General features: G+C 48.5%; 1 protein-coding gene across 2 annotated transcripts in view; it reads right to left on the bottom strand.

Moving 5' to 3' along the window:
• LOC129828726 (slit homolog 1 protein-like) overlaps positions 1-25,000 on the bottom strand; it is a 193,016-nt gene that overhangs the window by 161,578 nt on the left and 6,438 nt on the right. For both annotated transcript variants that reach the window (XM_055889887.1, XM_055889888.1), the window contains exons 2-4: positions 20,953-21,024; positions 14,321-14,392; positions 9,330-9,401 (exon numbers count right to left, since the gene is read on the bottom strand). In XM_055889887.1, the coding sequence (XP_055745862.1) occupies positions 9,330-9,401; positions 14,321-14,392; positions 20,953-21,024 (216 nt within the window). The remainder of the gene's footprint in view (positions 1-9,329; positions 9,402-14,320; positions 14,393-20,952; positions 21,025-25,000) is intronic.

Genomic DNA, 25,000 nt, shown 5'->3' with positions numbered 1-25,000 from the left:
GTGTGTAATTACATACATTATTATTCTGTGTGTCTGTGTTAGGGTTTGTGTATCAGACCAATCCTGTTGTCAAGTACTAGCAGGGAAACAAGCAACAAACCACACCCCTCTTACACGCCCCAGAAAAATCTCTCCTCACACACTCATCTTCGCTAACAATCTTTACCCCCCACAGTGTAGGGGGGACTGCACCCTTCCCTCTCTCCTCTCACCCCCCCCCCCCTCATCTCCTCTTCCCCCCCCCCCCCACTCACACACGCGCATGCACACAACCACACCTAGCCTACAGATGTTGTAGGTAAAAGGAACCACAGCCACCCTTGTTTCCTCCCCTAACCCTTATCATAGAACTGACCTCACCTCTCACGCCATCCTGCCTGCATATCGAACCCCTAGCCCAGTCCAGGAGTAACCCCTAGCCCAGTCCAGGAACAACTCCTAGCCCAGTCCAGGAGTAACCCCTAGCCCAGTCCAGGAACAACCCCTAGCCCAGTCCAGGAGTAACCCCTAGCCCAGTCCAGGAACAACCCCTAGCCCAATCCAGGAACAACTCATAGCCCAGTCCAGGAGTAACCCCTAGCCCAGTCCAGGAGTAACCCCTAGCCCAGTCCAGGAGTAACCCCTAGCCCAGTCCAGGAGTAACCCCTAGCCCAGTCCAGTAACAACCCCTAGCCCAGTCCAGGAGTAACCCCTAGCCCAGTCCAGGAGTAACCCCTAGCCCAGTCCAGTAACAACCCCTAGCCCAGTCCAGGAGTAACCCCTAGCCCAGTCCAGGAGTAACCCCTAGCCCAGTCCAGTAACAACCCCTAGCCCAGTCCAGGAACAACCCCTAGCCCAGTCCAGGAGTAACCCCTAGCCCAGTCCAGGAGTAACCCCTAGCCCAGTCCAGGAGTAACCCCTAGCCCAGTCCAGGAGTAACCCCTAGCCCAGTCCAGGAGTAACCCCTAGCCCAGTCCAGGAACAACCCCTAGCCCAGTCCAGTAACAACTTCTAGCCCAGTCCAGGAGTAACCCCTAGCCCAGTCCAGTAACAACTCTTAGCCCAGTCCAGGAGTAACCCCTAGCCCAGTCCAGTAACAAATCCTAGCCCAGTCCAGGAACAACCCCTAGCCCAGTCCAGTAACAACTCCTAGCCCAGTCCAGGAACAACCCCTAGCCCAGTCCAGGAACAACTCCTAGCCCAGTCCAGGAGTAACCCCTAGCCCAGTCCAGGAACAACTCCTAGCCCAGTACAGGAACAACCCCTATCCCAGTCCAGGAGTAACCCCTAGCCCAGTCCAGGAGTAACCCCTAGCCCAGTCCAGGAGTAACTCCTAGCCCAGTCCAGGAACAACCCCTAGCCCAGTCCAGGAACAACTCCTAGCCCAGTACAGGAACAACTCCTAGCCCAGTACAGGAACAACCCCTAGCCCAGTCCAGGAGTAACCCCTAGCCCAGTCCAGGAGTAACCCCTAGCCTAGGGGTAGGCAACTAGATTCAGCCACAGGCTGATTTTTGCTGTAGTGGATGGTCGGAGCGTTCAGTTGAACCATCACACATTATTTACACCTAAATACCTGTTCCTGTATTTTTAGACTAAGCCTAAAAGGAACAGAGGCTGTTATTGTTTGCATGGAGCGTGGAGGCCCCTGGTGTACCTCCAAACTAGTGTTTACCTCCATTTTGTGTGTCATACATAAGACAGGCACCAAGACGAGCAGCAGTAAACAGAGATCCTGAGAGAGACCATAAACACGCCAACTCTTCCTCCCCTTCCTCCCCTTCCTCCCCTTCCTCCTCCTCTACCCCCCATCCAGTCAAAACCAGATGCTTTTCTCTGAGGGCACCTATTACACTGAGTCCTTGGCCCCCTACAGTACCTCCCTCCTCCTTCCTCCTGCTCTCACACTGTGAACACCTTCTAATTACAGACCAGGAGACTAGATCACAGAGCTGCATTGACAAGAACTAGGATCGGAGGGAGAGAGGTGGACACCAGATTGTTAAAGATGATGGATATTGCTGTTTTCAATGTTATTATTCATTTAATCAGCACTCTTCCGCTTTCATCTTCTAGTCCTCTACTTCTCTTCTAGTCCTCTATTCCTCTTCTAGTCCTCTACTTCTCTTCTAGTCCTCTACTCCTCTTCTAGTTCTCTATTCCTCTTCTAGTCCTCTACTCCTCTTCTAGTCCTCTACTCCTCTTCTAGTCCTCTATTCCTCTTCTAGTCCTCTACTCCTCTTCTAGTCCTCTATTCCTCTTCTAGTCCTCCACTCCTCTTCTACTCCTCTACTCCTCTTCTAGTCCTCTATTCCTCTTCTAGTCCTCTACTTCTCTTCTAGTCCTCTACTCCTCTGCTAGTCCTCCACTCCTCTTCTAGTCCTCTACTCCTCTTCTAGTCCTCTATTCCTCTTCTAGTCCTCTATTCCTCTTCTAGTCCTCTACTCCTCTTCTAGTCCTCTGTTCCTCTTCTAGTCCTCCACTCCTCTTCTAGTCCTCTACTCCTCTTCTAGTCCTCTACTCCTCTTCTAGTCCTCCACTCCTCTTCTAGTCCTCTACACCTCTTCTAGTCCTCTATTCCTCTTCTAGTCCTCTACTCCTCTTCTAGTCCTCTACTCCCCTTCTAGTCCTCTACTCCTCTTCTAGTCTTCTATTCCTCTTCTAGTCCTCTACTCCTCTTCTAGTCCTCTACTCCTCTTCTAGTCCTCTACTCCTCTTCTAGTCCTCTACTCCTCTTCTAGTCCTCTACTCCTATTCTAGTCCTCTACTCCTATTCTAGTCCTCTACTCCTCCTTTTCCCCCATTCTTTCCCATCACTATCAGGCACCTCCATCCATCACCCAGCTTTAACCATCTCTAATAATCTCCAATCATGTCTCATTATCTCCAATAATCTATTTTCTGCTCCACTCCTCATTCATCAGTTTCGCTTATCTGTCAGGCGTCCACAGAGAGAAAGAGAGAGAGAGGTAACTGCAAAGATAGTTAGAAAGTTGGAGAGATTTAGTTAACTAACTCCATCTTCTACAAATAGAATGAATGTGTTGTACCATTCTAGACTAAAATGAACAAAAGACACTAAGAGCAACAGTGAAAGTGCATTTCTCTCATTTATTTTGACAGTAACAACAACCTTTCTCTTCCAAACTTCACTTTTTAGCTCAAACTGCTTGAGCTAAATGTGCTGGGTATTGTCCTGTAAACAAGTAATGAGAGGGCTGGTTTAATGACTAGAGAGATGGAGAGATAGAGAGGAGGGAGAGGGAGAGCGAGAGAGAGAGCGAGAGAGAGAGAGAGAGGGAGATATAGAGGGAAAGATAAAGGGAGAGAGATAGAAGAGGGTGAGAGCAAGGGAGAGAGAGTGAGGGAGAGAGAGCGAGGGAGAGAGGAGGGAGAGAGGAGGGAGATAGAGAGTGAGAGAGAGCGAGAGAGTGAGAGATGGAGGGATAGAGAGAGAGAGAGAGAGCAAGAGGAGAGAGAGCAAGGGAGAGAGAGAGGAGGGAGAGTGAGAGAGGAGGGAGAGCGAGGGTGAGAGAGACATAGAGAGGTAGAGAGAGAAGAGGGAGAGCGAGGGAGAGAAAGAGAGATAGAGAGCTAGAGAGAGAGAGGAGGGAGAGCGAGAGAGAGGGAGCTAGAGATATAGAGTGAGAAGGGAAGCTAGCTAACATCTGGGATTAGAGTTCCACCTGAGGGCAGGAGGCTTTCCCATTAACCCCTCTTGTTAAGGCCTTTAAAGACAGACCCTAACAAGCCCCTGTGAGCAATTAGAGCATGTGTAGAGACAGAGACAGAAACACAAAGTCAGTCTTCCTGTGGGAGTGAAAACGTTTTTAAAAGTACTCGAAGATCTCTCTCCTGGCTATAGCCTTACCACGTCCTCTTCTAGTCCTCTACTTATCACGTCAGTCTGGGAACCGACCCCGTGTTGTGACTCTCTACTGGCTATAGCCTTACCACGTCAGTCTGGGTACCGACCCCGTGTTGTGACTCGCTACTGGCTATAGCCTTACCACGTCAGTCTGGGAACCGACCCCGTGTTGTGACTCTCTACTGGCTATAGCCTTACCACGTCAGTCTGGGTACCGACCCCGTGTTGTGACTCTCTACTGGCTATAGCCTTACCACGTCAGTCTGGGTACCGACCCCGTGTTGTGACTCTCTACTGGCTATAGCCTTACCACGTCAGTCTGGGTACCAACCCCGTGTTGTGACTCTCTCCTGGCTATAGCCTTACCACGTCAGTCTGGGAACCGACCCCGTGTTGTGACTCTCTACTGGCTATATCCTTACCACGTCAGTCTGGGTACCGACCCCGTGTTGTGACTCTCTACTGGCTATAGCCTTACCACGTCAGTCTGGGAACCGACCCCGTGTTGTGACTCTCTACTGGCTATAGCCTTACCACGTCAGTCTGGGTACCGACCCCGTGTTGTGACTCTCTACTGGCTATAGCCTTACCACGTCAGTCTGGGTACCGACCCCGTGTTGTGACTCTCTACTGGCTATAGCCTTACCACGTCAGTCTGGGAACTGACCCCGTGTTGTGACTCTCTACTGGCTATAGCCTTACCACGTCAGTCTGGGAACCGACCCCGTGTTGTGACTCTCTACTGGCTATGGCCTTACCACGTCAGTCTGGGAACTGACCCCGTGTTGTGACTCTCTACTGGCTATAGCCTTACCACGTCAGTCTGGGAACCGACCCCGTGTTGTGACTCTCTACTGGCTATAGCCTTACCACGTCAGTCTGGGAACCGACCCCGTGTTGTGACTCTCTACTGGCTATAGCCTTACCACGTCAGTCTGGGAACCGAACCCGTGTTGTGACTCTCTACTGGCTATAGCCTTACCACGTCAGTCTGGGAACTGACCCCGTGTTGTGACTCTCTACTGGCTATAGCCTTACCACATCAGTCTGGGAACCGACCCCGTGTTGTGACTCTCTACTGACTATAGCCTTACCACGTCAGTCTGGGAACCGACCCCGTGTTGTGACTCTCTACTGGCTATAGCCTTACCACGTCAGTCTGGGAACTGACCCCGTGTTGTGACTCTCTACTGGCTATAGTCTTACCACGTCAGTCTGGGTACCGACCCCGTGTTGTGACTCTCTACTGGCTATGGCCTTACCACTTCAGTCTGGGAACCGACCCCGTGTGGTGACTCTCTACTGGCTATAGCCTTACCACGTCAGTATGGGTACCGACCCCGTGTGGTGACTCTCTACTGGCTATAGCCTTACCACGTCAGTCTGGGAACTGACCCCGTGTTGTGACTCTCTACTTGCTATAGTCTTACCACGTCAGTCTGGGAACCGACCCCGTGTTGTGACTCTCTACTGGCTATAGCCTTACCACGTCAGTCTGGGAACCGACCCCGTGTTGTGACTCTCTACTGGCTATAGCCTTACCACGACAGTCTGGGAACCGACCCCATGTTGTGACTCTCTACTGGCTATATCCTTACCACGTCAGTCTGGGAACCGACCCCGTGTTGTGACTCTCTCCTGGCTATATCCTTACCACGTCAGTCTGGGAACCGACCCCGTGTTGTGACTCTCTACTGGCTATATCCTTACCACGTCAGTCTGGGAACCGACCCCGTGTTGTGACTCTCTACTGACTATAGCCTTACCACGTCAGTCTGGGAACCGACCCCGTGTTGTGACTCTCTCCTGGCTATAGCCTTACCACGTCAGTCTGGGTACCGACCCCGTGTTGTGACTCTCTACTGGCTATAGCCTTACCACGTCAGTCTGGGTACCGACCCCGTGTTGTGACTCTCTACTGGCTATAGCCTTACCACGTCAGTCTGGGAACTGACCCCGTGTTGTGACTCTCTACTGGCTATAGCCTTACCACGTCAGTCTGGGAACCGACCCCGTGTTGTGACTCTCTACTGGCTATGGCCTTACCACGTCAGTCTGGGAACTGACCCCGTGTTGTGACTCTCTACTGGCTATAGCCTTACCACGTCAGTCTGGGAACCGACCCCGTGTTGTGACTCTCTACTGGCTATAGCCTTACCACGTCAGTCTAGGAACCGACCCCGTGTTGTGACTCTCTACTGGCTATAGCCTTACCACGTCAGTCTGGGAACCGAACCCGTGTTGTGACTCTCTACTGGCTATAGCCTTACCACGTCAGTCTGGGAACTGACCCCGTGTTGTGACTCTCTACTGGCTATAGCCTTACCACATCAGTCTGGGAACCGACCCCGTGTTGTGACTCTCTACTGACTATAGCCTTACCACGTCAGTCTGGGAACCGACCCCGTGTTGTGACTCTCTACTGGCTATAGCCTTACCACGTCAGTCTGGGAACTGACCCCGTGTTGTGACTCTCTACTGGCTATAGTCTTACCACGTCAGTCTGGGTACCGACCCCGTGTTGTGACTCTCTACTGGCTATGGCCTTACCACTTCAGTCTGGGAACCGACCCCGTGTGGTGACTCTCTACTGGCTATAGCCTTACCACGTCAGTATGGGTACCGACCCCGTGTGGTGACTCTCTACTGGCTATAGCCTTACCACGTCAGTCTGGGAACTGACCCCGTGTTGTGACTCTCTACTTGCTATAGTCTTACCACGTCAGTCTGGGAACCGACCCCGTGTTGTGACTCTCTACTGGCTATAGCCTTACCACGTCAGTCTGGGTACCGACCCCGTGTTGTGACTCTCTACTGGCTATAGCCTTACCACGACAGTCTGGGAACCGACCCCATGTTGTGACTCTCTACTGGCTATATCCTTACCACGTCAGTCTGGGAACCGACCCCGTGTTGTGACTCTCTCCTGGCTATATCCTTACCACGTCAGTCTGGGAACCGACCCCGTGTTGTGACTCTCTACTGGCTATATCCTTACCACGTCAGTCTGGGAACCGACCCCGTGTTGTGACTCTCTACTGACTATAGCCTTACCACGTCAGTCTGGGAACCGACCCCGTGTTGTGACTCTCTCCTGGCTATAGCCTTACCACGTCAGTCTGGGAACCGACCCCGTGTTGTGACTCTCTACTGGCTATAGCCTTACCACGTCAGTCTGGGTACCGACCCCGTGTTGTGACTCTCTACTGGCTATAGTCTTACCACGTCAGTCTGGGAACTGACCCCGTGTTGTGACTCTCTACTGGCTATAGCCTTACCACGTCAGTCTGGGAACCGACCCCGTGTTGTGACTCTCTACTGGCTATAGCCTTACCACGTCAGTCTGGGAACCGACCCCGTGTTGTGACTCACTACTGGCTATAGCCTTACCACGTCAGTCTGGGAACCGACCCCGTGTTGTGACTCTCTACTGGCTATAGCCTTACCACGTCAGTCTGGGAACCGACCCCGTGTTGTGACTCTCTACTGGCTATAGCCTTACCACGTCAGTCTGGGAACCGACCCCGTGTTGTGACTCACTACTGGCTATAGCCTTACCACGTCAGTCTGGGAACCGACCCCGTGTTGTGACTCTCTACTGGCTATAGCCTTACCACGTCAGTCTGGGAACCGAACCCGTGTTGTGACTCTCTACTGGCTATGGCCTTACCACGTCAGTCTGGGAACCGACCCCGTGTTGTGACTCTCTACTGGCTATAGCCTTACCACGTCAGTCTGGGAACTGACCCCGTGTTGTGACTCTCTACTGACTATAGCCTTACCACGTCAGTCTGGGAACCAACCCCGTGTTGTGACTCTCTACTGGCTATGGTCTTACCACGTCAGTCGGGAACCGACCCCGTGTTGTGACTCTCTACTTGCTATAGTCTTATCACGTCAGTCTGGGTACCGACCCCGTGTTGTGACTCTCTCCTGGCTATAGTCTTACCACGTCAGTCTGTGAATCAACCCAGTGTTGTGACTCTCTACTGGCTATAGTCTTACCACGTCAGTCTGGGAACCGACCCCGTGTTGTGACTCTCTACTGGCTATAGCCTTACCACGTCAGTCTGGGAACCGACCCCATGTTGTGACTCTCTACTGGCTATATCCTTACCACGTCAGTCTGGGAACCGACCCCGTGTTGTGACTCTCTACTGGCTATAGCCTTACCACGTCAGTCTGGGAACCGACCCCGTGTTGTGACTCTCTACTGGCTATAGCCTTACCACGTCAGTCTGGGAACCGACCCCGTGTTGTGACTCTCTACTGGCTATAGCCTTACCACGTCAGTCTGGGAACCGACCCCGTGTTGTGACTCTCTACTGGCTATAGCCTTACCACGTCAGTCTGGGAACCGACCCCGTGTTGTGACTCTCTACTGACTATAGCCTTACCACGTCAGTCTGGGTACCGACCCCGTGTTGTGACTCTCTACTGGCTATAGCCTTACCACGTCAGTCTGGGAACCGACCCCATGTTGTGACTCTCTACTGGCTATATCCTTACCACGTCAGTCTGGGTACCGACCCCGTGTTGTGACTCTCTACTGGCTATAGCCTTACCACGTCAGTCTGGGAACTGACCCCGTGTTGTGACTCTCTACTGGCTATAGCCTTACCACGTCAGTCTGGGTACCGACCCCGTGTTGTGACTCTCTACTGGCTATAGCCTTACCACGTCAGTCTGGGAACCGACCCCGTGTTGTGACTCTCTACTGGCTATAGACGGAGCCCAGTGATGATTTAAGAAGCATCAGGAACCTCTTTGTCTCGGTTCTGCTCTGTTTAATGACACTAGCGTAGACCCTGTCTGCTAGAAGACGACTGGAGGGGAGATATTTTGAAGTTACTGTGCTGGGAACAATAATGTTTTGTTCTTTGGACAATCAAGTATATTTTCTATCATATATGCTCTGATGAGCCTGGTGTGAGGATATTGGCTATATGCTAAAATAAGCTCCACAAATATACACTTCTTCAGCTGAAATTAATGCTGGCATGCTCGTTATCAGGCTTTGGCCTTGTCAACTTAGCACGCACAGTGCTGCACAGGCACGCACAGTGCTGGCACACAGTGAAGGGTGTCAACATGTGTTCAACATTCTCAAGCATCTTATTGTCACACACTTCCATGGCAGGAAGCCGGTAAAGGGTGAGGCAGAGAAGGCATGTGGGTACTCACATAGAATGAGTAAGATGGAGAAAGTGTGTGTACTCACGGAGGTGAGACAGAGAGTGCGTACCGAAGAGAGTGTGTAAGATAGTAGACATAAGAGTGTGTTGTACTCACGGGAGTGAGACAGAGAGTCCGTACCGAAGAGAGTGTGTAAGATAGTAGACATAAGAGTGTGTAAGATAGTAGACATAAGAGTGTGTTGTACTCACAGGAGTGAGACAGAGAGTCCGTACCGAAGAGAGTGTGTAAGATAGTAGACATAAGAGTGTGTAAGATAGTAGACAAAAGAGTGTGCTGTACTCACAGACGTGACAGTGCAGGGTTCTTCTGAAACAGTAGTTCTGGAAGGTGCTGCAGTTGGTTTCTGTTCAGGCGCCTGCCCCAGAGAATACATGATTAGTACAGCAGATACAGTGAACTCTAAGTATTGTGACAATGACAAATCTATTGTTGTTTTGGCTCTGTACTCCAGCACTTTGGATTTGACAGGATACAATGCAAACTGTCAGCTTCAATTTGAAGGATTTTCATCCATATCGGGTGAAATGTTTAGAAATTACAGCACTTTTTGTGCACAGCCACCCCCCCTTTTTAAGGGACCGAAAGTATTGGGAAAAATGCACTTATATGTGTATTAAATTAGTAAAAACATAAGTATTTGGTCCCATATATATAGCACTTAATAACTACATCAAGCTTGTGACTCTACAAACTTGTTGGATACATTTGCTGTTTATTTTGGTTGTGTTTCAGATTATTTTGTGTCCAATAGAAATGAATGGTAAATCATGTGCTGTAACATTTTGGAGTCTCTTTTATTGTTAAGAAGAATTCAATATATTTCTAAAGACATCTACATGAATGTTGATGCTACCATGGTTATGGATAGTCCTGATTGAATTGTGAATAATGATGAGTGAGAAAGTTACAGACACACAAAAATCATCCGCCCAAGACATGCTAACCTCTCACCATTACAAGAACAGGAGAGGTTAACATTTATATCAACCCCCAAGACATGCTAACCTCTCACCATTACAAGAACAGGAGAGGTTAGCATTATATATCATCTCCCCAAGACATGCTAACCTCTCACCATTACAAGAACAGGAGAGGTTAACATTTTATATAATCCCCCCAAGACATGCTAACCTCTCACCATTACAAGAACAGGAGAGGTTAACATTTTATACAATCCCCCCAAGACATGCTAACCTCTCACCATTACAAGAACAGGAGAGGTTAACATTTTATATAATCCCCCCAAGACATGCTAACCTCTCACCATTACAAGAACAGGAGAGGTTAACATTTTATACAATCCCCCCAAGACATGCTAACCTCTCACCATTACAAGAACAGGAGAGGTTAACATTTTATATAATCCCCCCAAGACATGCTAACCTCTCACCATTACAAGAACAGGAGAGGTTAACATTTTATACAATCCCCCCAAGACATGCTAACCTCTCACCATTACAAGAACAGGAGAGGTTAGCATTTTATATCATCCCCCCAAGACATGCTATCCTCTCACCATTACAAGAACAGGAGAGGTTAGCATTTTATATCATCCCCCCAAGACATGCTAACCTCTCACCATTACATGAACAGGAGAGGTTAGCATTTTATATCATCCCCCCCAAGACATGCTAACCTCTCACCATTACAAGAACAGGAGAGGTTAGCATTTTATATCATCCCCCAAAACATGCTAACCTCTCACCATTACAAGAACAGGAGTGTTAGCATTTTTTGGGGTTATGATATTTGTGCGTCTGTTCAGCCGATATGGATGAAAATACAGTCTGCACTTTAACCTCATAGTCAGTGTATCATTTCAAATCCAAAGTGCCGCAGTACACATCCAAAACAACAAAATGTGTCACCGTCCCAATACATTTGTAGCTCACTTTATGTACCGGTTCAGTATGCACTGGAAATCAGCTCTGCACAACTAAATGATGAATGGTACATTATTTCTGCAAAATGCACACCAACACATAGCACATAACAATACATTACACATAGCAATACGTTACACAAAGCAATACGTTACACAAAGCAATACGTTACACAAAGCAGTACGTTATTGTTTAAAAGTAGATTGTATTTTGAGTTCACAACTATAAGAAGATATTTTGACACTTCATTTCAACAGTCCCCTATAGACGTAGCAGTTATGTGAACACATCCAGCGTGCATTTGCAGGGGACTAAGAAAACAACGATTACTAAAGAACATTTGCAGAGGCAGAAGAGAGCGTTGAAGCCTCCAGGCAGCTTGGCACTGCCTTCTCCTCCCCAGGATGATGAATGAATGAGGCTGGAAGGCTTTATGCAAATACAACCATTAGCACAATCAGGAACAGACTGATGCTAATTGCCATTTGAAAACAAACACTTTATATCTCAATGCTCCATTGGAAACATAGGGGAGTAAATGGAGGTGAATGGGACTGAATGGGAGAGGAGAGACAGGTTGGGTGGTGCCTGTAATATAGCATAGACTGTTGTGTGGGCCCAGAGTCATAGACAGATACACAGACTGGGTTGGAGATGGAGAATTATAAAGGACTTGACTGGGTTTCTAGAGGCTCCGTTCATACTGAACTGGACACCTTAATCTACTTTCATACTATATCCAGAGGTGGACCTACTAATAAGTTAGTAGCTTTATACTATGTTCAAAGGAAGGTAAATGTTGGGCACGGATATAGTTGTTAGACCCATTCTCTCCGAGATGAATGACCCGATATACACTACGTGGTCAAAGTATGTCAACACCCCTTCAAATCTGTGGACTCGGCTATTTCCGCCACACCCGTTGCTCACAGGTGTATAAAATCGAGCACACCGTCATGCAATCTTCATAGACAAACATTGGCAGTAGAATGGCCTTACGGAAGAGCTCAGTGACTTTCAACATGGCACTGTCATAGGATGCCACCTTTCCAACAAGTCAGTTCGTCAAATTTCTGCCCTGCTAGAGCTGCCTAGTCAACTGTAAGTGCTGTTATTGTGAAGTGGAAATGTCTAGGAGCAACAACGGCTCAGCTGTGAAGTGGTAGGCCACACAAGCTCACAGAATGGGACCGCCGAGTGCTGAAGCACATATTGCGTAAAAATCATTTGTCCTCAGCAACACTCACTACCGAATTCCAAGCTGTCTCTGCTACATGAAATGGATTTCCATGTCCAAGCAGCCGCACACAAGCCTAAGATCACCATGCACAATGCCAAGCGTCGGCTGGAGTAGTGTAAAGCTTGCCACCATTGGACTATGGAGCAGTGGAAACGTGTTGTCTGGAGTGATGAATAACGCTTCACCATCTGGCAGTCCGACGGCCAAATCTGGGTTTGGAGGATGGCTGGAGAATGCTACCTGCCCGAATGCATACTGCCAACTGTAAAGTTTAGTGGAGTAGGAATAATGGTTTGGGGCTGTGTTTCCTACTTCAGGCTAGCCACTTAAGTTCCAGCATACAATGACATTCTAGATGATTCTGGGCTTCCAACGTTGTGGCAACAGTTTGGGGAATGCCCATTCCTGTTTCAGTATGACAATGCCCTCGTGCACAAAGTGAGGTCCATACAGAAATGGTTTGTCGAGATCAATGTGGAAGAACTTGACTGGCCTGCAGTGGGCCCTGACCTTAACCCCATCGAACACCTTTGGGATGAATTGGAACACCAACTGCGAGCCAGACCAAATTGCCAAACATCAGTGCATAGTCACTTTAACTATACATTCATGGACATACTACCTCAATTAGCCCGACTAACCGGTGCCCCCGCACATTGGCTACCCGGACAATCTGCACTGTATCCCGCCACCCACCACCCGCCAACCCCTCTTTTACGCTACTGCTACTCTCTGTTTATCATATATGCATAGTCACTTTAACCATACCTACATGTACATACTACCTCAATTAGCCCGACTAACCGGTGCCTGTTTATAGGCTCGCTACTGTATATAGCCTCGCTACTGTATATAGCCTCGCTACTGTATATAGCCTCGCTACCGTATATAGCCCCGCTACTGTATATAGCCTCGCTGCCGTATATAGCCTCGCTACTGTATATAGCCTCGCTGCCGTATATAGCCTCGCTACTGTATATAGCCTCGCTGCCGTATATAGCCCCGCTACTGTATATAGCCTCGCTGCCGTATATAGCCTCGCTACTGTATATAGCCTCGCTACTGTATATAGCCTCGCTACCGTATATAGGCTCTCTACTGTATGTAGCCTCTCTACTGTATGTAGCCTCTCTACTGTATATAGCCTCTCTACTGCATATAGCCTCTCTACTGTATATAGCCTCTCTACTGTATATAGGCTCTCTACTGTATGTAGCCTCTCTACTGTATATAGGCTCTCTACTGTATGTAGCCTCTCTACTGTATATAGCCTCACTACTGTTATTTTTCACTCTCTTTTTACTGTTGTATTTATTTATTTACTTATCCCCATGTTCACCTAATACCTATTTTTTACTTTAAAATCGCACTGTTGGTTATGGCCTGTAAGTAAGCATTTCACTGTAAGATCTACACCTGTTGTATTCGTTGCACGTGACAAGTAAACTTTGATTTGATCAGTGCCCGACCTCTCTAATGCTCTTGTGGCTGAGTCCCAGCAGCAATGTTCCAACATCTAGTGGAAAGCCTTCCCAGAAGATTGGAGGCTGTTATAGCAGCAAAGGGGAGGACCAACTCCATATTGATGCCAATGAGTTCGACGAGCAGGTGTCCACATACATTTGGCCATACTTTTAGTGTATATTCTCAGGTTGGTCGTGTGGTAGTGTGGGTTATTAATGGTCTCTATGTGAGCAACAGCAGGCTGGGTCCCTCCTAGATCTCTGTACACTCAAGCCTCACCACAGGTTTAGTGACCAACTGAGAGTGTCTCTGATGTAGTCCTCAAACACACTGAGTGGGGCCATGTGGCTGCCATGTTTGTACACCAACCATCATGTGTATGTGTACTGCTCCGTTATGTCCTGTGGCTTACACCACATACTGTATGGGGGTTTTACGTGTTACCCGTGGTGTTGTGAGCGTGTTTGTCTGTGTGTTGTGTTACCCTGCTGTTTACAAGCTGTTCAACAGACTGTCTGGTAAAGCCTCATGGTCCAGTGATGGGCCAGGGCTGTGGCTGGGTTCGGTAAACCCATGGTAAAACCTCTGCAAAACGTGCCTGCTCCCAGGGATGATAAAACAGGGCCAAACCCTAAACCTATTTGAGTTGAAACATGAACACACAGACACATGCTGTAGCTTACTTACAGTCTCTCCAGCTCCTTCATGTCATCAAACGCTCCACGCTCTATCGCTCCAATCTGATTCTCCATCAGCTGCCTGCAGAGAGAGAGGTAAGTGTTAGTTAAACGGGGTTATGTCACATAGTGCTGCATCTCTCTAAAAGTAGGTGATAGTGTATAAAACCAACGTGCATTGTTTGAAGCTAGCGCATGTGAAAAGCCTGTGAAATAGTTGCCCCCCCCCCCCCCCCCCCCCCCCCCTCTCTCCGGGTGCAAGTTCTGTTTATTGTTCTAACACTACACAGCTGATTCAAATAATCAAAGTAGTGTAGCACGAGGGCTTATACGCAAAGTCTTCACCCGGGGGTGGGGGGGGGGGGGGGGGGGCTAAGACTTAGTTTGGGAAACCCTGGTCTTGGGCTTGATGTGGAATCTTGGCACCGGTGGGCATCGCTGGGATCGTAGCCAGTAAAGAATTTCTGAAGGTAGGTTAGTGAGGCAGGCCACTGTGCCTTCAGGCTTAGTGTGGTCTGATGTAGAGGGGGAGGGGGGAGGCAGGGAGAGGTAGGGGCAGGGGTGAGAGAGGCATGGGTGAGGCAGGGAGGACCAGGGGGAGTCAGGAGTGAGATCCTGGGCTGGGTGGTTCAACGAACAAAGGGGGAAAATGAGACCCATTGTGGAGCTGTCCTCGGGGCCATGGAGATGTCAGAGCACGCTTTGTGTCCAAAGAGCTGTCTGGTCAGGTGTTAGCGCTGCAGGCTACAAACATACACGCTTATGAAGTGATTTCACATACATGCTGCCAAAGCTAAAGCACTGGATTTCACATGCACACTGCTAAAGCTAACGCACCGGATTTCATATACACGCTGCTAAGGCTGACGCACTGGATTTCATATACATGCTGCTAAAGCTAACGCACTGGATTTCAAATACACGCTGCTAAAGCTAACACACTGGATTTCATATACATGCTGCTAAAGCTAACGCACTGGATTTCATATACACACTGCTAAAGCTAACGCACTGGATTTCATATACACGCTGCTAAAGCTAACGCACTGGATTTCATATACACAGTGCTAAAGCTAACATACTGGATTTCATATACATGCTGCTAAAGCTAACGCACTGGATTTCATATACACGCTGCTAAAGCTAACACACTGGATTTCACATACACGCTGCTAAAGCTAACGCACTGGATTTCATATACACGCTGCTAAAGCTGACGCATTGGATTTCATATACACACTGCTAAAGCTAACGCACTGGATTTCATATACACGCTGCTAAAGCTAACGCACTGGATTTCATATACACGCTGCTAAAGCTAACGCACTGGATTTCAAATACACACTGCTAAAGCTAACGCACTGGATTTCATTTACACGATGCTAAAGCTAACGCACTGGATTTCAAATACACGCTGCTAAAGCTAACGCACTGGATTTCATATACACGCTGCTAAAGCTAACGCACTGGATTTCATATACATGCTGCTAAAGCTAATGCACTGGATTTCATATACACGCTGCTAAAGCTAACGCACTGGAATTCATATACACGCTGCTAAAGCTAACGCACTGGATTTCAAATACACGCTGCTAAAGCTAACGCACTGGATTTCATATACACGCTGCTAAAGCTAACGCACTGGATTTCATATACACGCTGCTAAAGCTAACGCACTGGGTTTCATATACACGCTGCTAAAGCTAACGCACTGGATTTCATATACACGCTGCTAGAGCTAACGCACTGGATTTCATATACACACTGCTAAAGCTAACGCACTGGGTTTCATATACACGCTGCTAAGGCTGACGCACTGGATTTCATATACACACTGCTAAAGCTAATGCACTGGGTTTCATATACACGCTGCTAAGGCTGACGCACTGGATTTCATATACACGCTGCTAAAGCTAACGCACTGGGTTTCATATACACGCTGCTAAGGCTGACGCACTGGATTTCATATACACGCTGCTAGAGCTAACGCACTGGATTTCATATACACGCTGCTAAAGCTAACGCACTGGGTTTCATATACACGCTGCTAAGGCTGACGCACTGGATTTCATATACACGCTGCTAAGGCTGACGCACTGGATTTCATATACACCCTGCTAAAGCTAACGCACTGGATTTCATATACACGCTGCTAAAGCTAACGCACTGGATTTCATATACATGCTGCTAAAGCTAATGCACTGGATTTCATATACACGCTGCTAAAGCTAACGCACTGGAATTCATATACACGCTGCTAAAGCTAACGCACTGGATTTCAAATACACGCTGCTAAAGCTAACGCACTGGATTTCATATACACGCTGCTAAAGCTAACGCACTGGATTTCATATACACGCTGCTAAAGCTAACGCACTGGGTTTCATATACACGCTGCTAAAGCTAACGCACTGGATTTCATATACACGCTGCTAGAGCTAACGCACTGGATTTCATATACACACTGCTAAAGCTAACGCACTGGGTTTCATATACACGCTGCTAAGGCTGACGCACTGGATTTCATATACACGCTGCTAAAGCTAATGCACTGGGTTTCATATACACGCTGCTAAGGCTGACGCACTGGATTTCATATACACGCTGCTAAAGCTAACGCACTGGGTTTCATATACACGCTGCTAAGGCTGACGCACTGGATTTCATATACACGCTGCTAGAGCTAACGCACTGGATTTCATATACACGCTGCTAAAGCTAACGCACTGGGTTTCATATACACGCTGCTAAGGCTGACGCACTGGATTTCATATACACGCTGCTAAGGCTGACGCACTGGATTTCATATACACCCTGCTAAAGCTAACGCACTGGGTTTCATATACACCCTGCTAAAGCTAACGCACTGGATTTCATATACACCCTGCTAAAGCTAACGCACTGGATGGTTTGGGAAGTGTTGCAATAAAAGTGTAGGGAGAGACAAGCGTCCAGGTCTTAGAACCAACAGTAGTGTTCCTTCCTCCAGAGTAGTGTTCTGTGTGTGTGTTCTGTGAGGCCTCGCGGCTCCACTCAGCAGTCTGTGAGTACCGTTCTGTGTGTGTGTTCTGTGAGGCCTCGCGGCTCCACTCAGCAGTCTGTGAGTACCGTTCTGTGTGTGTGTGTGTGTTCTGTGAGGCCTCGCGGCTCCACTCAGCAGTCTGTGAGTACCGTTCTGTGTGTGTGTGTGTTCTGTGAGGCCTCGCGGCTCTACTCAGCAGTCTGTGAGTAGCGTTCTGTGTGTGTGTGTGTTCTGTGAGGCCTCGCGGCTCCACTCAGCAGTATGTGAGTACCGTTCTGTGTGTGTGTTCTGTGAGGCCTCGCGGCTCCACTCAGCAGTCTGTGAGTACCGTTCTGTGTGTGTGTTCTGTGAGGCCTCGCGGCTCCACTCAGCAGTCTGTGAGTACCGTTCTGTGTGTGTGTTCTGTGAGGCCTCGCGGCTCCACTCAGCAGTCTGTGAGTACCGTTCTGTGTGTGTGTTCTGTGAGGCCTCGCGGCTCCAATCAGCAGTCTGTGAGTACCGTTTTGTGTGTGTGTTCTGTGAGGCCTCGCGGCTCCAATCAGCAGTCTGTGAGTAGCGTTCTGTGTGTGTTCTGTGAGGCCTCGCGGCTCCACTCAGCAGTCTGTGAGTACCGTTCTGTGTGTGTGTTCTGTGAGGCCTCGCGGCTCCAATCAGCAGTCTGTGAGTAGCGTTCTGTGTGTGTTCTGTGAGGCCTCGCGGCTCCACTCAGCAGTCTGTGAGTACCGTTCTGTGTGTGTGTTCTGTGAGGCCTCGCGGCTCCACTCAGCAGTCTGTGAGTAGCGTTCTGTGTGTGTGTTCTGTGAGGCTTCGCGGCTCCACTCAGCAGTCTGTTTCCTTCCAATCGAATATAAATGCAAATGGATTTTCCTGTTCCAACTCCATAAATATAGAGAAAAGTTCTGCTCACCTCCACTCACTCTCTCCCTCATGAATTTAGATAGAGGGTGAATAAGAGGAGAAGGCACTTATCTAGATAACTTTAAACTATGGTCAGGTTCTTTGTCTGTCTTCTTATTTTGCCTCCTTTCAATTCAATTTCAATTTTCTGTCTCTTTCCTCATATCTTTCCCCCTCCCTCTCTCTGCCTCCCCCCTCCCAACCCCCTCCACCTCCCCCTCAAATAGCCCATGTGGAAGACAATGGTTAAATATATTTTTCAAATATTTGAAATACTTGAGTTGAACTCAATTTAGCTTGGCCTTGTATGCAGAGTTTGAACGTACGGTGCTTATCCATTAGTACCGTTTTGCCAGACAACCTCACCGATCTGATGTACTGTAAATATTCCTGCTCCTGTATCACAGAGTGGAACTCCATTTCCTCTCCAGACAGGAAGTCCTCGGGAGAGATTATCACAGCCACAGGCCCAATCAGCATGCTTCGATTTCTCAGACTGTCTGTCGTGTTTCTGTTTTTTCTTTCATGTCGTGTTTCTCTGATTGTGTGTCTGGGTGTTTTCTCAGTCCCCCAGCAGATAATGTCTATTCCTGTAAGGTTAAATTGGTCTTCCTGTAAGGACCTTCCCCTGGTGTCATAAACACCGTCTCTGGGGTTGATGGGGGGTTGTGAAGAGCAAAGGTCACACCACTGTTAGTCTGCTGAGTCAGTGAGGGCAGATATATGAAGGTTTCACCGCGCCATGACCCCAACAGATAGACGTGTGTGTGTGTGTGTGTGTGTGTGTGTGTGTGTGTGTGTGTGTGTGTGTGTGTGTGTGTGTGTGTGTGTGTGTGTGTGTGTGTGTGTGTGTGTGTGTGTGTGTGTGTGTGTGTGTGTGTGTGTGTGTGTGTGTGTGCATGTGTGTTTGTGCGTTCCCTATGAGAATCAAAAGGTTTATAGCCATGCAGGGAAAAGCTATAGTCTGAATGTTAGAGCCCCTGTAAGGAGTTGTTTCCTTCTACCTCACTGGTGACAAGCTGGAGACATGGAGGCATTTAACGGGGACAGAGGGGAGAGGAAGGAGTGGGATGGGCAGGGAGGAGGGTGAGGCAGGGGAGGGGGAAGGGGGGATGTAAGAAGAGGGGAGAATTGAGGGAAAGAGCGGTGAGGGAGGGAGGAGGGTGGGAAAAGAGCTTGTGAAGCAGAGAGTGGGAGAGGGCATTTTAAAGGGGAAGGTAAGAGGGAGAGGGGGATATTAAAGGGGAAGGAAAGAGGGAGAGGGCGATATTAAAGGGGAAGGTAAGAGGGAGAGGGTGATATTAAAGGGGAAGGTAAGAGGGAGAGGGGGATATTAAAGGGGAAGGTAAGAGGGAGAGGGGGATATTGAAGGGGAAGGAAAGAGGGAGAGGGTGATATTAAAGGGGAAGGTAAGAGGGAGAGGGGGATATTAAAGGGGAAGGTAAGAGGGCGAGGGGGATATTAAAGGGGAAGGTAAGAGGGAGAGGGCGATATTAAAGGGGGAGGTAAGAGGGAGAGGGGGATATTAAAGGGGAAGGTATGTGGGAGAGGGCGATATTAAAGGGGAAGGTAAGAGGGAGAGGGGAAATTAAAGGAGAAGGAATGTGGGAGAGGGGGGTATTAAAGGGGAAGGTATGTGGGAGAGGGGGAAATTAAAGGGGAAGGTATGTGGGAGAGGGGGATATTAAAGGGGAAGGTATGTGGGAGAGGGGATATATGTGGGAGAGAGGGAAATTAAAGGGGAAGGTATGTGGGAGAGGGGGGTATTAAAGGGGAAGGTAAGTGGGAGAGGGGGTTATTAAAGGGGAAGGTATGTGGGAGAGGGGGATATTAAAGGGGAAAGTATGTGGGAGAGGGGGGTATGAAAGGGGAAGGTAACTGGTAGAGGGGGATATTAAAGGGGAAGGTATGTGGGAGAGGGGGATTTTAAAGGGGAAGGTATGTGGGAGAGGGGGATATTAAAGGGGAAGTTATGTGGGAGAGGGGGAAATTAAAGGGGAAGGTATGTGGGAGAGGGGGATATTAAAGGGGAAAGTATGTGGGAGAGGGGGGTATGAAAGGGGAAGGTAACTGGTAGAGGGGGATATTAAAGGGGAAGGTATGTGGGAGAGGGGGATTTTAAAGGGGAAGGTATGTGGGGGAGGGGGATATTAAAGGGGAAGTTATGTGGGAGAGGGGGAAATTAAAGGGGAAGGTATGTGGGAGAGGGGAATATTAAAGGGAAAGGTATGTGGGAGAGGGGGGTATGAAAGGGGAAGGTATGTGGGAGAGGGGGGTATTATTAAAGGGGAAGGTAAGTGGGAGAGGGTGTGTGTGTGCGTGTGTGGTAATTGATGGTATGAGGGCCACTCCGAGACAGCAGAGAGCCTATCAGTGAGTTTATAAGAGGTGTATCAGACTGTAGAGTTAGTTATAGTGAGACATTCATCATATCTAAAACCAGTCCAATATCACCATAACAGACTGTAGAGTTAGTTATACATTCATCATATCTAAAACCAGTCCAATATCACCATAATAGACTGTAGAGTTAGTTATAGTGAGACATGTCTAATACCACTAACAGCGACATAAATAGTACAGTGTCTACATAAACAGAACAGATGGACATTGTCAAGACACGTCAGCATCATTAACAGTATTACATTTAGACAATACGCACGGGGAAATTGTGTGCAGGTGTGTGCATGCACAGTAGATGATGCACAGTGGAAATGACTTACAGCACGCGGAGGTACTTGAGTCCAGAGAAGTCAGTCTTGGTGATGCGTGTGAGGTTATTCCCATTCAGTTCCCTGCAAACACACATATATGTATTATGTATCCAGTGTCTCCCTCTGGGCCTTTCAGCCCAATGACTAACATCGCAATGATACCTGGGTCTCAAGCCAACACACACATGAATAAGCACGGACACACACAAACACAATTGCGCTACATATATAACCTTCCTTGACAAAGTCACATACACACACTTTGCTCCAGGCAGTGTCAACGCAGATTCAAACGCGTGTTGAAAATACCAGGCGTTGAAGACTGACACTGGTGGTGCTATTATGATGTTCAAACACTGCTCCTGAATTTACATTGTAGCTGGGGAGAGAGAGAGAGAGAGAGTGGGGGGGGAGAGAGAGAGAGAGAGAGGGAGAGAGAGCGAGAGAGAGAGAGATAGAGAGAGAGGGGGGGAGAGAGTGAGTGAGAGAGAGAGAGAGATAGAGAGAGAGAGGGGGGGAGAGAGGGTGAGAGAGAGAGTGAGTGAGAGAGCGAGAGGAGAGAGAGAGAGAGAGAGAGAAGAGAGAGAGAGAGAGGAGAGAGAGAGGGAGAGAGATAGAGAGAGAGAGGGGGGGGAGAGAGGGTGAGAGAGAGAGTGAGTGAGAGAGCGAGAGAGAGAGAGAGAGAGAGAGAGAGAGAGAGAGAGAGAGAGTGGGGGGGGAGAGAGAGAGAGAGAGAGAGAGAGAGAGAGAGAGAGAGAGCGAGAGAGAGAGAGATAGAGAGAGAGAGAGGGAGAGAGAGAGAGAGAGAGAGGAGAGATAGAGAGAGAGGGGGGGAGAGAGTGAGTGAGAGAGAGAGAGAGATAGAGAGAGAGAGGGGGGAGAGAGGGTGAGAGAGAGAGTGAGTGAGAGAGCGAGAGAGAGAGAGAGAGAGAGAGAGAGAGAGAGAGAGAGAGAGAGAGAGAGAGAGAGAGAGAGAGAGGAGAGAGAGAGAGAGAGAGAGAGAGAGAGAGAGAGAGAGAGAGAGAGAGAGAGAGAGAGAGAGGAGAGAGAGAGAGAGAGAGAGAGAGAGAGAGAGAGAGAGAGAGAGAGAGAGAGAGAGAGAGTTGTTGCGTGGTTCATTCTGCGTTGTGTACTTTTAATTAGGACGCTGCCACAACTGACGGTCTGCTAGTTTAAATATTTTTATTTGCCCTGCACACGAAGAGACAACACACATTATGTTAACCCTTGGTGCAGTCCTAGCTCTCAGGCACCTCGCTAACTGAAGGTCAGGCAAAAGAGAACCAAAAGGAAATAACAGGTGCTGCGTGCACACATTCAGTGCACAACAGCACACCATACATTACAGGTAAAATTATACAGAACATAATTCGGACAAAATAAAAGACATACCTGCACACGAAGAGACAACACACATTACACTACATTTATTCCAAATTTTAACTTATTAAACCCAGAGGAAAAACTAAAAATACTCATGGGCAAAGGAGCAATGGCTCCTCTTGCAGCCAAATATGTATTTGCCTGCCATAGCCTGAGGGACACTGAATAATAACATCTGCATAGTAAGCAGTAACTTACTTATTATTACTGTTATTGTTATTACTGTTATTGTTATTACTATTATTATTGTTGTTTATCATTCCAAATAGTAGTGGTATGGGTGGTAATGGTAATGATAGCAGTTTAGTGATGGTGGTGGTGGTAGTAGTGGTAATGATGATAGTAGTTGTAGTACTGATGTAATGGTGAAGAGGACCGTTATTTAGTTATAAGTTAGTTATAGTTTAACATATATATATTTTTTATATTTATTACATTACATTCGACTATTGACTGTTACCATCTTATTGTTACTATTTTTATATTTAAGTTTGTATTATTATTTATTGCCATTCTATATTATTATTTGTCATTGTTTATAATTTTATTACAATGTATTGTATACTGTATACATTGTTGCTTTGGCAATATTGACACAATGTTTTTCATGCCAATAAAGCAGCTTGAATTTGAATTTGAATTTGAGAGAGAGAGAGAGAGAGAGAGAGAGAGAGAGAGAGAGAGAGAGAGAGAGAGAGAGAGAGAGAGAGAGAGAGAGAGAGAGAGAGAGAGAGAGAGAGAGAGAGAGAGAGAGAGAGAGAGCGAGATAGAGAGAGAGAGGGAGGGATAGAGAGATAGAAGGAGGTGGAGAGGGGGACATGAAGAAATAGGGAGATAGTTAGAGATGAGGGAGGTGGAGAGGGGGATAGGAAGGGGTAGGGAGATAGTTAGAGATGAGGGAGGTAGAGAGGAGGATATGGGGAGAAAGGGAGATAGTTAGAGATGAGGGAGGTGGAGATGGGGAGATGGGGATAGGAGGAGGTAGGTGGAGAGTTAAAGATGAGGGAGGCAGAGAAGGGGATAGGAGGAGGTAGGTGGAGAGTTAAAGATGAGGGAGGCAGAGAAGGGGATAAGAGGAGTTAGGTGGAGAGTTAGAGATGAGGGAGGTGGAGATGGGGAGATGGGGATAGGAGGAGGTAGGTGGAGAGTTAAAGATGAGGGAGGCAGAGAAGGGGATAGGAGGAGGTAGGTGGAGAGTTAAAGATGAGGGAGGCAGAGAAGGGGATAGGAGGAGGTAGGTGGAGAGTTAAAGATGAGGGAGGCAGAGAAGGGGATAGGAGGAGGTAGGTGGAGAGTTAGAGATGAGGGAGGTGGAGATGGGGATAGGAGGAGGTAGGTGGATTGTTAGAGATGAGGGAGGCAGAGAAGGGGATAGGAGGAGGTAGGTGGAGAGTTAGAGATGAGGGAGGTGGAGATGGGGATAGGAGGAGGTAGGTGGATTGTTAGAGATGAGGGAGGCAGAGAAGGGGATAGGAGGAGGTAGGTGGAGAGTTAGAGATGAGGGAGGTGGAGATGGGGATAGGAGGAGGTAGGTGGAGAGTTAAAGATGAGGGAGGCAGAGAAGGGGATAGGAGGAGGTAGGTGGAGAGTTAGAGATGAGGGAGGTGGAGATGGGGATAGGAGGAGGTAGGTGGATTGTTAGAGATGAGGGAGGTGGAGATGGGGATAGGGGGAGGTAGGTGGAGAGTTAAAGATGAGGGAGGCAGAGAAGGGGATAGGAGGAGGTAGGTGGAGAGTTAGAGATGAGGGAGGTGGAGATGGGGATAGGAGGAGGTAGGTGGATTGTTAGAGATGAGGGAGGTGGAGATGGGGATAGGGGGAGGTAGGTGGAGAGTTAAAGATGAGGGAGGCAGAGAAGGGGATAGGAGGAGGTAGGTGGAGAGTTAGAGATGAGGGAGGTGGAGAAGGGGATAGGAGGAGGTAGGTAGAGAGTTAGAGATGAGGGAGGTGGAGATGGGGATAGGGGGAGGTAGGTGGAGAGTTAGAAATGAGGGAGGCGGAGAGGGGGCTATTAGGAGGAGGTAGGTGGAGAGTTAGAGATGAGGGAGGTGGAGATGGGAATAGGGGGAGGTAGGTGGAGAGTTAGAGATGAGGGAGGCGGAGAGGGGGTTAGGAGGAGGTAGGGAGAGAGTTAGAGATGAGGGAGGTGGAGAAGGGGATAGGAGGAGGTAGGTAGAGAGTTAGAGATGAGGGAGGTGGAGATGGGGATAGGGGGAGGTAGGTGGAGAGTTAGAAATGAGGGAGGCGGAGAGGGGGCTATTAGGAGGAGGTAGGTGGAGAGTTAGAGATGAGGGAGGTGGAGATGGGAATAGGGGGAGGTAGGTGGAGAGTTAGAGATGAGGGAGGCGGAGAGGGGGTTAGGAGGAGGTAGGGAGAGAGTTAGAGATGAGGGAGGTGGAGATGGGGATAGGGGGAGGTAGGGAGAGAGGCATCTTTGCAGAACAACAATAGGACAGTTTGATTGATTATTTTCATATTTCAGATGGGCCTGCGTGAGGGAACCCGAGCTTTGAACCCTGCTTCTTAGGGGTTGGGGGTCAAAAAGTTTGAGATACACTGAGCTAGAGAACAGACTGCTGATTTGCTGCTCAGCTATAAGATCAGGTGCAAACAAGAATATAAACAGTTTACTTTGCAGGCTCACCATCAATGGAGCACCAAGCAACAATGACTT

The sequence above is a fragment of the Salvelinus fontinalis genome, chromosome 30 (genome assembly GCF_029448725.1).
Source record: "Salvelinus fontinalis isolate EN_2023a chromosome 30, ASM2944872v1, whole genome shotgun sequence".
Classification (NCBI taxonomy): Eukaryota; Metazoa; Chordata; class Actinopteri; order Salmoniformes; family Salmonidae; genus Salvelinus; species Salvelinus fontinalis.
This window is presented reverse-complemented; position numbering and strand designations above follow the sequence as displayed.